General features: G+C 37.7%; 1 protein-coding gene across 1 annotated transcript in view; it reads left to right on the top strand.

The window, feature by feature from the left end:
- The first annotated feature begins 7,953 nt into the window (after nucleotides 1–7,953).
- The window catches only part of LOC114649156 (growth/differentiation factor 11-like), a 62,090-nt gene continuing 54,726 nt past the window's right edge, over nucleotides 7,954–15,317 (top strand). Inside the window, exon 1 of the mRNA XM_028798609.2 lies at nucleotides 7,954–8,590. Coding sequence (XP_028654442.2) covers nucleotides 8,158–8,590 — 433 coding nt within the window. The 5' untranslated portion in view covers nucleotides 7,954–8,157. The remainder of the gene's footprint in view (nucleotides 8,591–15,317) is intronic.

Raw genomic sequence — 15,317 nt, 5'->3', positions numbered from 1 at the left:
TAGCAGATACTTATATAATAAATAGACATGGATGGACATAACTGAGTGCAGTAGCGAACAGAAATTACTGCAGTACACTTTGAACATGGGTGTAGAGTTGCAATTGGAAAAAACCAACCCCCCTAAAAATTGTAAGGATTTACCAACTGAAGTTTTTTTTCAATGAGCTAGATTTTGCCTTGGATTATTCCTTTATTAGTTGTGTGGTATATAAAATCAGCAAAGAAAGTGCATGATGAAGTACTCATGCGAAATAGTATATTTTGTTAATATAGCCAGGTCACAATTATTCAACCCCTGTATAATATTCCTGTTTTTAAAACCTTCTGCTATTTTTTGTGGCCTAAATTGGTGCTAAAACATAACTAAGCTTTTGAGGACTCTGTAATGATCTTTAATTTGCTTCAGCTGTGATGCATAAATAAACCCCAACCATGAATGTGCTCAAGGTGAGCTGCAATCTTGGTTAAGACTAAAGCGCTTTTACAAATGCTGAGAGAAGAAATTATTTCATTGCACTTGAAGGGCATTTGCTTTAAGAAGATTTCCTGAAAATTGAACATTCCAAGAAAAACCATTGGCAGCTTTATAAGGAAGTTTAAAACTTACGGCACAGCCGCAAGCCTCCCTGGCCATGGGAGAAAGCCCAACATTTCTTCAAGAGCCCATTGCAACTTTAGCAGGACAACTGGTGAAGTCTGGGACAAATGCTTCAGTGGCAACTATTAAATGAACACAGAACAAACAAGGACTTCATGCCCAGACTCTGAGTTGCAGTCCACTCTTGACCATGACAAACATCAGAGGTTAACTAGAATATGCCAGAAGAAATTTGGATAAGCCTGAAGAGTTTTCGTATACAGTTCTATGGACTGATGAAATGAAACTGGAACCGTTTGTATTCATGGACCAGCGGTATGTGTGGCATGAGAAAAGCCAGGCTTATGACCAGAAGACTATCATACCAAGTCAAGCACAGAATTCGGTCAGTCATGATGTGGGGATATTTTTCTGCCATGGGAATTGTCTATCTTGATCGTGTAAATGGCATCATGTTTCCTAGAAATCCAGGGCCATTTTAAAAAGTACTGTGATGCCTTCCGGTGGTGGGAAATTGAACCTTGGTAATAATTGGACTCTCCAGTAAGGCAGAGGTCCCAAGCACACCTCTAAGTCAACCAAACCTTGGTTGAGAAATTGATCCTGGAGTGGCCTTCTCAGTCGCTGGATTTAAAACCTATAGAAGATTTTTACTTGGAGTTAAAGAAGGCAGTTGCAGCAAGAAGTCATCAAACATCAGTGAGCTGAAGGCTTTTGCATATGAATAATGGGCAAAGATTCCAATAGAGAGGTGCAAGAAGCTTGTCAGCACTTAAAAACAACCAAAAACACTTATTAGAATTTATAAAGGCTATAGGATTCTCAACAAAGTACTGAGGTTGTGGGTTGAATAGTAGTGCACATGCACATTTGTGTGAAGAATTACATTTTTTATTTTAACTCAGAGTTAAGCCAATTTATGTTCTCAAAATAAGTCGAACATGTATCAATAAATATTTTTGTTTAATAAGGATTTTTGTTGTATATTTTGTTTAATCTATACCCTCCTATCACTATAATGTCTTTTGAGGTTTAGGGGATTGAACATTTCCAATTGCAACTAGTAAGAGAAGGAGAATTTTTGATGACATTTTTTCATTGAACCATACAGTACGCCTGATTTAATAGTCCTGATAGACTAAAAACTGCACCTCTTGGTGAATTACTGATTTGTATTGAGAAAAACCTGTATGTGTATATATTTCTGTATACATTTTACTTTACATGATGTTTTTGGTAACTGTCACTTTTTGCTTGATTTTAACTATATTTGTAATAGTGAAAGCACGATGAGCTTACGGGTGAAAGCGTGTTTGTATCATAAAATGTGAATTGAATTAGTTTAGCACTTATGTGAAATTTCCTGTAGGGGGCATTAACACTCCTAACATTTTCGTTGCCAGCTCTGGAAAATGCACATTTTTGTACACTGGTTCATATACTATAGCTGGATTTTTTATGCAGACGAGAACTGTTTTAATTTTTAATTCAGTTCTGTTTTTTCTTAAACAATATTCTTCTTCAACTGACTACACCAGAATGCTGATGATACTGTCACATTCAAAATTTGTTAATTTAAAATAATTAACACATAAAAAATATCATAATCATACTGTCTTTTAGTCTAGTTTAGTTTTATTTTGTTAGAAGCAATTTAATGAAATGTGTTTCATAAACGGTGTGGGATAATTGTTAAGGTACAGGGTTGTAAACTACAAAGGTGTTTATTTAATCTCTGCTGTTTGTTCCCAGTATGATGCAGAATGAGCACTTACACTGCTGTTGCTCCCATTGTAGGACTATGAAAACAATTGTGCTCTGGACTTATAAAGTGCCTTGGGATGGAGTTCACCATACACATTTTATTAATAAAAGCCAACTTCCTGATTGTGATTCTGAAGGGTAACACTGGTCAACAAGCATTTTGCTACTGGGATTCTTTCTCCTGTACTTTAACAAATTTCACTTGCTGGCTCCAAATCTGAAAACTGTTTTCGTCCAGCAGCACCCCATTTTTTAGTTATGATGTTCCAGGTCTTGGACAACTAGGGTGACTGGACAGTAAAGGCGATGCGTTTCAGCATTTAAGAAATAAGTCTGGTCCTGAGAAAAGTGAAGCCAAAATTAAGGAAGGTGTTTTTGTTGTTCCTGAATCCGTGAACTGATGCTTGACAATGAGTTCAAAAAGAAACTGAAGCCATTGAATCAGTACTCTCATTCATGCAGGTTGTCCAGAATTTTCTTGACAAGCACCGAGCAGAGAATTATACTAAGCATGTGGAGAATATGCTGAAAGTATATTAGCTCACGGGAGCCAGAATGTCACTGAAGATGCATTTTTTACATTCTCATCTCGACTTTTTTCCACCAAATCTAAGCGATGTCAGAGATGAGCATGAGGAAAGATTTCACCAAGATATGAAGGTGATGGAAAACTGATATCAGGGAAAATTCACTCCAAGCGTGATGGGTGACTACTGTTGGTTCTTACAAAGAGAGACGGATGTGCAGTACAAGCGCAAAAGCGAGTGCCTCCAACATTATTGGACACGCTGACCACACTTTTATATTGAGGTAAATTGACATAAATATACTTTAACGTGTCTCTGGTATTGTCTTCTGATTTGTTTTCAGAATAAACACATCAAAACAATTTTGATGGGACAGAGTCCGAACTCCAGATATCGTGTTGATATATAATATTGATATTCAAAAGTGTCAAAATGTCAATGATGTGTATTTCAAAAACCTGACGTGCTAGCTTAATTCCGATTTCATATATGAAATCGGTATAAAACAACTTAATAAAGAGCTGCTCTGAAGTTCCCAGAAGCAAACAAAAAATATTTTTTTTGTAGACCAGTGTAATCGGACTAGTGTGTTACTTCATGTCTATTTTTATGACAGAGAGTAAATGAATTGTAATGTAAAATATAATGTTAAGCTAAAACTCAGCAACACTGGACTTTTCCTTCCCGTCGGTTGATTGAAGTTTACAGTAGATTCAACTCAGATAGATTTGCACTATATATTACCGTAAAGTTCGTTTTCTGAAGCAGTTGTAGGCCATTTTGGAAGAACATGGTCATAAACAGATTGCTTTTCTAATTGGCGTATCATTTTTATTTCCAGTAAGTATTGTGACATGCACTTGTCTCTCTGTCACAACCACATCTCATTATGGGGGGTAAGGAATCATTCTTTCAGTATGCTCTGTCTTCAATGAAAGAGTAAGACCTACCAAATATTCTTATTCTCTCTTACATTATATTGACTTTAAAATCCATTTTTACCTTTGAATTACTGCTAAATTGTGTGTTGATTACTTTTCTGCGGTGGGCTGGCGCCCTGCCCAGGGTTTGTTTCCTGCCTTGCTCCCTGTTTTGACTGGGCTTGGCTACGGCAGACCCTCGTGACCCTGTACAGTAGGTAGGATATAGCGGGTTGGATAATGGATAGATGGATGGATGGATGATTACTTTTTCTTAGCCAATAGTCCTAAGAAAGAATTATAATTATTAATGGGAGCAGCAAGATAAAAGGCAGCAGCTGTGGAATATGTCCAGTTCCCATTGAGACAACATTCCTTTGGAAATATCATAGTCATCAGGCAACCTGTTTTGATTTATAGGGGATATAACACAAAATTGTTATTTTTATAAAGTAATTAGGCAATTTTCAGGGTACTCTTGTAAACAGCTGTGAGTTTCTTTTTGGTTTTTTTTAAAGTAGTGAAGAAACTGGATGAAATATACAATACTGAAACATGAAATATTGAACTATTGTAGCTTCATATCTTACACTGACCAGTCTACGCTGGCCTGTGATATTTAGAAATCTAAGGACAGCTTCTACATGCTTTCCTGTCACATGTAATGCAACGTGACCTACAGCTATGATCTGCCCAGGTGTCGGTGAGCTCCAGCGTGTTTGCCTTTCAGAGGCAAGCTTCTTAGACAGCAAATGAGCTGCAGCTTTGCGTTATGTTTACCAGAATTTCTTCGGGCAAAGTACTTGAGATGTCCTTAATATTTAATCATTGTTTTTTATAGTTCAAGTTCAGTTCAGTTTTCACTTGTGAAGCAAATGTAAATCAGAACAGTAAAGATCAGTATCTACGAGGAAGAGGATAGCTACCAACAGATTTAAGTTTTTAATTTAGATAAACTGATGTCAATGTTGTTAAATTATTTGTAAGTTATTGGTTTTAAAATATAAAGCACTTGGATCAGTGAAGGTCATTTAAGATCCAAATGCCAAAAGTGGTCAAATGTTTATCATATGTGCAGAACTCATGAATATCAATCTACTAAAAAAGTGAAGTCATTAATCTACAGGAATGCTTGTAGTAATGTTTAAAATGAATTTTCTCTTGTTAAAATGTTAACCATTTTGTGTCTTTATGCCCTTTATTCTCTGCTTGGTCTGTAGTTTAGTCAATTTAAAACTCTTAGCATCCTCCAGGTTAATATTCATTACAAAGCATATTAAATGAATGCATGCTTTGCACGTGGAAACACTTTTTAATATTATTTTGAGTTGTTTTACTTGATCACGACATTTACACAAATCTACTGAATGTATTTCTTCTAGGTCCTCTACTTGTTAGAGTGCTTTATAATTTTTTAGGAGTAATAGCACATGTATTTGGACAGGAGCACACTTCTGCCCTGTGCTCGCCCCTCTGTGATCCCTTCATGTTTATTCTTATTCAGTGACCTTGGGTTCTCTCTACTACATAAAGCTAGTTTGGCATTGATAAATGACGGCATCCTCAGACCTATCACCCTGCATCTCTTAAGCTAGAAACTAAAGCATTCATTGTCTTAAAAGAAGTAGTAGGGAAATTTTTTTAAATGAAAAACGGCATTTATAAGGATGGCTTCCTACATTACAGAAATCGGCATTTCAATAAGCATGAATTCATATGTGATTCGTTTGTTATGAATGGTCCTTCGGCCTGAATTACCAGATTTGATTTTATGTTTTGCTTACTGCAACGTGACCAATTGCATTACAAAATTGTGAATATGAATTATATGAATGCAATAATGGCATTGAACATTGGAAAACACAGGCCACAATTAAAAAACTAAATTAAACAGTTTATCCAATCAGAATTATACATATCGGAAAAAATGTTAGGTTGTAACATTTTGTGAAGTTATTATGATTTAAAAATTAAAATAATGATTATCCAACAGAAAAAGTGACGCAAAGTATAAAGAACAGAATGATACAAAAGTCCTTGTAGCATAACTAGCACTCAGTGACCCTAACTGTGCCTCATTAAGAAGTCCAGGTTACTGCTTTCTGTTTTTTGACTGTTTTTTTTCTAGCCGAGTAATGGAAATTGTCACCAAGGTGGACTCCAGTGTTAAACAACACAATTATGTTTTACTGTAGCATCAGAGGAGATATTTCAATGGCGGACAATAATTTAATATAACAAGTTTCACAGAGAAAGCTCATTCTTGGCACTGCCAAGCCCATCAGTACATTTTTTCACTGGAGAAGTAACGAACCAAATAGTAACATAAAACGGGAAGTAGTAATACAAACAAATTCAAAGCTGATGTGCCTGGTCCTCATTTCATGATGGCCTTTAATAAGACAGCACCTAGCGAAATACTCATGGTTTGTGACGTGTCAAACCTCGCAGCTACCAAGCTCTAATCGCCTAGAACGTTTTAAGGACAGGTAATCTTCGAACAAACTCGTACTTGCACCAAAAACTGTCATTGGACAAGTCTTGTGACGATGCTCCTGGCTGACAACGACTCCACGCCGACACGGTTTACCACAGTGGCATCGGCAAAAGCTGCAAGTAGAGGTCGCGTTATAATGACTCAGTGGCATTTAGGACAAGATATGACGTCTGACACTGCGCAATGAACATTTGCTACACTGTATAAAAATCATAGCGATGAATGTGAAACTTGACCTTGTCACCTGCTCCGCATTCTATAAAAAACTAATGACGTTGTCTTCAAGTTTGCTGAGTTTATTATATTGGCTTTGAGGCTAGGGATCTGCACTGGTAATCGGAAGGTTGCCGGTTCGAATCCCGTAAATGCCAAAAGCAACTCTGCTCTGTTGGGCCCTTGAGCAAGGCCCTTAACCTGCAATGGCTGAACGCTTCGAGTAGTGAGAAAAGCGCTATATACAGTAAATGCAAAGAATTATTATTATATTCCTCCATTACCAGACCCACTTAATCCAGTTCATGGTGTCAAGGGTTGTTCTCACGTCCGCGACGCCGCTTTGTCATGTCGTTTGTGTAATCTTATCCTCGACTGCGGGCAGAACTCGTAATTTTTGTAATTGGGATTTGCTTTACACGTGCGCGTTGCAGAGAAACCTGTCAAGGTATTTCATACCAAGCAAGTTTATTAAACAAATACATTTTCTTATGACAGCAGCAACTGACAATGATAAGTCTGAAGTATCAAATATAACCGATTTAAGGCTGCTTGTAACATTCGTCAAAAACATGGAAGCAAAACAAAAAGCATGTCATCACTTGTGGTTCAATGTTCGTTGTAATTCTACCTGGAAAATGGCGAGAAAATATGAAAACTGATTTACTCTGAATAATTTTTTAATAAATATAATTTAATTTATTGTTTAATAGGTAATAAGTAATGTTGACTTTGAAATATTTGGTATTTAAGAGTTCATTTTTCTTATTTAATTAGTAATAAACAATAACACTGTTGGTAAATGTCCTTTAAATTAATAGGTTCTACTAATTTATTCAACCAAATTATTTAAAATGATCAGTTAATGAATATTCAGTTTGTTCATTCATAAGTAACAAAGTGTCATTTTTCTATTTTTATATATACGCAGTTCTATTAACAGCAAGCGCCATTCAGGGACGCTTTTTTGAAGAGGAGGTTTAATTAACAAATGTTTATCAAACCGACAAAAGTCATAAGGAGACTCGTACATTAATATAACCATGCACTGGAAGAAGACTGCAAAGCCCCACTCAGAATGAATATAAGCAAATTTCACATTCCCTTAAAAATAATGATTCAATAGATGGATCTATTCTGAATGAATCACTAATAAATAAACTGGATTATTCAGAATGAATGGCTAATGAATAATAATGAAGTGAGTAAACTGCATTAACCTTTACCTTCAGTTTTACGTGCAGGTTTAGAGGAGAACTAACGTTGAAATAGGAACTGACACGAGAACTCTCTCCAGGTCCTCTCTCTCCCTCTCTCGGTTTCTCTTGACTTGATGACAGCCCTTAAAGGAGTCTTTTGTTGAGTTCCCAGCCAATCGAGGCTTTATACGACATGGAGCAGCTGTGATATAAAAAGGGACCCTTTTAGCTTTGCCCGCGACACTATTTATTCACACATCTTCTTATCGATCTCTTACATAGTTTGGAATTGGGATTATTTGGAACCCCGGGCCTCCCCACCCAGGACGAAATCAGTTGCAGAACTTTGCGCAATAGAAGAGGATTGGAAAGTGGCAGGGTCGAGTTCTGCAGAGCCATCCGGAGTGAAGTGAATTAAATCCCCCCGTGATCTCGTCATGCCTACTTATAACTTTTTGCTGTGCATAATGGTACTGGTTTCGCTCGGGCGCACGGGGAGTGATGAGCCGAGCCACCAACAGCTGCAGCAACCGCAGTCCAGAACTGAGAGCTTCACGGAAGCCGCAGGATTAGTTGTAGTGGAAGCCGAGGAGTCCGGGGTTCCGCAGTGTAAGGCTTGTATGTGGAGAGAGCACAGTAAAGTCTTAAGGCTGGAGACCATCAAGTCACAGATCTTAAGCAAGCTGCGACTGAAGCAGGCTCCCAACATCAGCCGGGAGGTGGCAAACCAACTCCTTCCAAAAGCTCCACCGCTTCAGCAGCTTCTGGATCACCATGAGTTCCAAGGGGACGGTTCATTACAAGAAGACTTCTCCGAGGAGGACGAGTATCACGCCACCACTGAGACTGTCATCACCATGGCCTCGGAACGTAAGTGTGTAATACCGTGCTGCGGTTCGCTCGAGACATGCAAGGACTGTTTTTATCGGGCAGGCCATTGTGTTGAGGGTTGTGTGGCACGCTGGGCTTCAGATCTTGGGACTTTTCACAGCCGCTGTCTCCTGCTTTCTCTCTCCCTCTCTTCCTCTCTCCCTCCCGATGCCCTCTTTGGCCAGTTTCAGGTTAGATGCGCAAATTGCCGTTACTTCAGCCGCTTGACAGCTCGTTTCTCTCGTCTTTAACGAGCCAGTAGCTATTAAGATCAGCTGGAATAGAGCATCTCTACCTTGGGTACGCGTGCGAGGACATTATATGAAAAACAATGATGCATTTATCCACCTGTCGTTGGGGAGCCGGATTCAATTCTAGCAACATTGGACGCAACGCAGGAGCTTGAGTTTAGACGTATTTGTTCGTAGCAGACACCCACAATTTCATTAGAAATGCCGGTAATTGTTGGATTTAAATCCACACCAATACAAGGGCAAACTGGGAAAAAAAACTAAGCCGGGGACGTTTTTACTATCTCTCCATCCATTCATTTTCTGGTCCTGATTATCCAGCAATGAGGCGAAAGCTCTCGAAATCGACGAAGACAGGAAATAACCGTGAAAGGGATGCCTATTATTCACATGACACCCCTGTGCTCGCATCCCACACATGCCCATTTTTAAAATAGCCAAATAACGAAACAGCCTTGTCTTTTATCTTTGATAGGAAGCCCCAAGGAAAGACGTACATTTTAAACAGCAGGTGACACTAGTCAAAAAGTCATAATAATAAATATAATTACCTTAAGCTGATATTTTCCATCTTTGCTTAGTTTCACAATAATGGACTCCTCATTTATATTTATTTGCAGTACTACATGTCAGTAGTGGTTATTTCATGTATATGCACTGACATCAGTGATAAACAAGAGGGCTGAACCTCATCTGGAGGAAACTGTCATTGGGGATGCAGGAACCAAAAAGAGTTTGGAAACCACTGAGCTGATACAGCATAAAAGAAATGTGGTGGTGATTTGGGAACGGACAACTTACAGACTTTGAATTTCTGCAGATTCACGGTACATTTAGATACATTATCCACTTAACAGTTATTATTATCCCTCTCTTACTGTGCAGTTAAAGGGTAAACCATTCAGTGCACAGGATGGAATCGTTTCATCACCTGCACTCGGGTCATAAATTGTGATCCTGAGGTGGTTCATCATGTGGCGGGTGCGACAATGTGCTGTATCAGTGCATGCTCTCAACCTCTCCCTGTCTCTCTCTCTCTCTCTCTCTCTCTCTCTCTCTCTAAGGTGCACTCACCCATATCCTCCTCTTGTTTCATAAGCGCCCATATCGGGCCACAGTGTTAGGCTGACTGATGCGTGGTATTCTGCAGCTGTTGTGCTCATTCCATGTTCTGTGACCTGCACTTGTTCGGCTGGTCAGCTAGGGCTTCTCTCTCCAGGCGCTGTTTGGTTTAAGGGGGGTAGGTAAGGGTGGCTTTGCATAAATGTGGAAAAAACTGAATTGCTTTGTAGAACTGGTTTGCTCGTCTTAACTGCTTTGTAGAACTGGTTTGCTCATCTTAACTCTTTCAGACAGACTCTAGTGTAGTTGACTCTGGTGCTGCTTTCCTTCTTTCAGTTGATTTCTGTGTATCCACTAAACTACTCTGTGAATTTAATAGCAAGTCTTTATGTAGCTCCACTTAGTACATGTTGTTTCTATTTGTATTTATTTTTACGTTTATATTGCCACATGATGGTGCATGCGTTTAATTGTGCTATATACAATTTAAGCATGATTGTTTAAATAAAGAAATGGCAAGTTAAGGCAATCTTGCCGAGGCACACTTCTTAAAAGAAAGCTGCACTGGACAACCAAGAACGAACTGTTAAACAAGATTTCCACACTTAATGTATTCTGCATTTGGCGGACACACATCCAGCTAAGCTAATCCTCTGCAAAAAAGGAACAAGGGCAGGTTTGTGTAGTCCTGTTACCGCCCCCGCCCACCCCCCTCCCCAAATTACTTAAGCATTTATTGTTCAGAAGTTCTTCTCAGAGTAAACTGTATAAATGTATTTTTATTGTACTTTCCCAGTTTCTTGTTTTGCAAGTATTAACTCTAAAGGTTGCTACTGTCTTTTTTTTAATTTAAAGCAGAAAAATAAAATGCTGTAGGCTCAGAAACTGTTTTGTCTTTTTTGTTGAATATTACTTCCCCACTGTCATTTGTCTGTGATATTATATTCCTTTTTTATTTTTACAAATACAGTGTAAAGATTCAAAAGGTATTGCTGTCATTTTTTAAATTGACAACAGAAGATTAAAATGCTGCATTTTCACAGATTTTTGTCATTTTATAATGGAGTATTACCACCCTACCTTCAGTTATATCTGTGACATTATGTCCCTTTTCATTTTCTCCTCCAAAATACAATTGCAGTGTGAAGATTCAAGTTTAAATACTTAGTCATGGTTAATGTTCTCATAAATCTTTTTAAAGATCCCCAGCATGCTATATTATTCAGATTGATGTCATTTTCAGCTGCAGTACAGCCTACATGTATATTGATGGGCTCCTCAGAAATGCCAGCTGCTAGTTGTTGAATACATTATTCAGCATTTCTGCCTCTCTGTGCTTGGATCTAATACACAGTTAGTGAATAGCATCCAACGTACCATGCTATATAAGTTAATGAAAGCCTATGGCATCAGTTTTCTTGTGATTAAAGTTTGGAACTGGAAGCAAAACATGTGTCCTCAAATTTGTTGGTTCACAATTTGCTGATGAGATAGGCTTGAACAATATTTGTAATGTTTTCTTTTTGGCATCCTTTTTAACTAATATCTTGCACAACACTACTAGATGGGTTAGGTCTCCCTACAATTGTCTAATCTAATCTAAGATGTACAGTATGTGAATTTCCCCTTGGGGATTAATAAAGCTATCTATCTATCTATCTATCTATCTATCTATCTATCTATCTATCTATCTATCTATCTATCTATCTATCTATCTATCTATCTATCTATCTATCTATTATATAGTGCCTCTCATCTATCTATCTATCTATCTATCTATCTATCTATCTATCTATCTATCTATCTATCTATCTATCTATCTATCTATCTATCTATCTATCTATCTATCTATCTAATCGACTACTGCTACTACTATAAACCCCTGTAGTGCTTGTATAATCTTAATGATATTGTTCTTTCTTGTGCCTGCTTTTTGTCTGAATAACTTTGAATCAGATCATGAAGTGTTAATCGTAAAACTTGTGAGGACAGATAATATTGGTTTAATCTAAAATAAAGCATAGTAGGAATTCATTACTGTGGGGTGCTGATTAGGAAGGACTCACTTATGAAAGATTTATACATAATGTAGATGTACAATGAAGTGTACAATGTGTTCAAAAAAGCAGAGTTTGCCTGACATTCAGTATCAACGTTTATGTCGGCTCCATATTGTCACTGGCAAGAGTTATATTACTTGTTACACATACAGTCTTGAGTCAATTTACAAGCCAGTAAAAATTCATCCATGTCATGATGTCTCTTTTTAAGCGAATCCTAAGCACTTAATCCTGGTCCATTGGTCACAGGCAAAAAAAAAAAGAACTTTATTGAGTAATAAGTTTTCAAATCTAGAATTCAGCACCAGTTTGTACAGTAAGCCCAGTCTCTTCATGACAGTGTTCAGTCAGATGTAACACTGTGCACAAGCGCCTCAGGCTATTTTATGTACTCTGTTTGCAACCATTGTTTCCCAAGTTTAAATCAGTAGCTAAATCTGTGGCTTTGTATGTCATGCAAAAATAGTGCTGGACAGCCAGCTCATGTTTGTATACTGCATACATTTCTCTAAATGGGTTAGGCCCTATTTCAGTATCTTTCACTTTAACGTCTAAATCTGATTTTTTTTCCCTAATCTTATAACTAAGAATTTGTTTCTGTCATGTAACAATCAGAACTAAAGACATATTCTTGATGAGATTTCTCCAGTACATTTTAGAGTTTTAACTCTACCTCCTTAACTCTACTAGAAATATAATCTGAGCATTCTGCTGATTTTCAAAAGGGCACCCTGCAGTGGATGATAAGGAAAAAGAGCATTTATGTTGTGAACTCCCTGCAGCCGCTGACTGAATGCTCAAAGTGTGCGATACTTCACTTGTATTCTAATACAGTGTTGCCACTAAGCATATAATTAATATATCAAAGCACATTTCCATGGAAAACTAAACACTATTTGTTTTACAGCACATCCCAAAGATAAACTCTGAATTTAAAGTTTGCTTGCTATGTGCATTGAATTTTGCTTTAATTAATTTAATCAGCATTCTTTGCAAATTTAGATCCTTTTCACATATATACTGTATAGTTCCTTTATTGTAACTTGTATTTCTTACTTGCATGTAAACATCAGGATTCCTATTTTTTTGGCTTTCAGTTTGTAGACATTTAAATGTATAATCATCACAATCCGTTTTTGGAAAAACAACATAATTTGAACTGGAAGTGATGGAAAGAGCAGACAGCCATTGGATGAGAAACATGGGTGTTTCTTTGGGAAGTATGATGGTTAATACAGTATGTTTTTTAAATCTGGTTCTGATTGGTTAAAAAAAAGGAATACACAAGGCAAAAAGAAATGATTCTCACAATCACATTGTTAGTCCCCCGTGACCCTGTGGTTAGGATATAGTGGGTTGGATAATGGATGGATGGACGTTGTTAGTCAAAAAATGACAGGAATCATTTTGTGTGCAAGGATTGCATTTATGAGGAATATAGCTTATGCAAACAGCTTTGCAACCAAGATGGTTTTGGGTGATGCCCTTCACTTGTCGTAAAGAGTGGTGTGCAACTAGTGCTTTAAATATTAAAAAAATAAAACAGAAAAAACAAAAGTCAGCAGTTGTGTAAAAATTCTTTTTTTATTTGTGGAAAGTTTGCAATATTTCTACACAGACCTTCTTAGATCAAATCTAGAATTACATAACTCTTGTGTTGATAGACATAAGTTGGATTTGTTTGACAAACCACATTATTATTATTATTTATTTATTTATTTTTACTTATTTGGCTGACGCCTTTATCCAAAGATACAGGATACAAGTGGTTTTTATTTTCTCTCTTCTTGTCTTTCTAACTTTTATACCTCACACTGAGTTGAGTGCACCTCGTTCCTTTGTAAAAGTGACAATGACGATAAAGATCTATCTATCGATCTATCTAGCTATCTATCTATCTATCGATCTAGCTATCTATCTATCTATCTATCTAGCTATCTATCGATCTATCTATCTAGTACCTTTCATATCTATCTATCTATCTATCTATCGAGCTATCTATCTATCTATCTATAGCACCTTCAATATCTATCTATCTATCTATCTCTCTATCTATCTATCTATCTATCTATCTATCTATCTATCTATCTATCTATTATATAGCACCTTTCATATCTATCTATCTATCTATCTATCTATCTATCATCTATCTATCTATCTATCTATCTCTATCTCTATCTATCTATCTATCTATCTATATATCTATCTATCTTCCTATCTATCTATCTATCTATCTATCTATCTATCTATCTATCTATCTATCTATCTATCTATCTATCTATCTATCTATCTATCTATCTATTGTGGAAGATGACCCGGAAACAGACAGGCGGATACGTTAAAGTCACCCAACACACGTTTATTTACACTACTCATATTTACAATAAGTGCACGCAACCCCAAAGTCCCCAAAAGTCCAGGCCAACCATCAAATGCCTCACTCTCTTCAGGCCGCCTCCTTGCCTCTCCTCCAAGACCTTGTCTTCTCGTTCTCCCGACTCCAGCCCCTGAATGGAGGGATGCGGCCCCTTTTATAATCACCCGGATGTGCTCCAGGTGCCTCCTGACAATCTTCTGCCAGCACTCCCCAGTGTGGCGGAAGTGCCGGCAGCACACCCGGAAACACTCCGGGTGTCCCCGATCCTCTTCCCCCCAGCACTTCCGGGTGTGGCAGAAGTGCTGAGGTCCAGGGCTCCAAAGGCATTGGGGTGCCCCCTGGCGGTGACCACGGGCCCCTACAGGGTTGAGCTTCAAAGCTCTGCACCCGTGGTCCCCATAGCCACCAGGGCGGTCGCCCCCACATGGTCTGAGGGAGGTGTATGCCCTCCTCCGGGGTGTCCTGGCCGGGTCGCCCCCCAGCCACCTATGACACTATCTATCTATCTATATTTATTTCTTGCTTTTCTGTTTGGGGCACAGGTAGTTGAAGTGACTGGCTCATGGTAACACAGTGCCAGTAGTGGGATTTAAACCCACAACCTCTGGGATTGAAGTGCAAAATTTTAACCTCAATGCCACACTGATTTTTTACAGTACCCTTGTGTCATTTAAATCTTTTAGTACTTATTTCTTTTCGGTATTTCAGAGTTATTCTTACATTATGTCTTTGGCATTAGTGAAAAGGTTTTGCAATATCACCTTTTACATTTATTGTATTCTTCAAAACTATGGAATATTGTACCATTCTGCATCAAAAATAAACTTTTTTTTTATCATTTTAATGTTTTTTTCAAGTCCTAATTATTAAACTCATTTTTAAGATGTAAGGTTCCTAATTTTTTTTCACATAAGTCTTGGGGTGTAGGGTGCTCTGTAAGTGTTATTTTTTATTTTTTAAACAAGCACAAAAAATAT

The sequence above is a fragment of the Erpetoichthys calabaricus genome, chromosome 3 (assembly GCF_900747795.2).
Source record: "Erpetoichthys calabaricus chromosome 3, fErpCal1.3, whole genome shotgun sequence".
Lineage (NCBI taxonomy): Eukaryota > Metazoa > Chordata > Cladistia > Polypteriformes > Polypteridae > Erpetoichthys > Erpetoichthys calabaricus.
The sequence above is the reverse complement of the archived record's forward strand: the minus strand, read 5'-3'. Positions and strand labels throughout refer to the sequence as shown.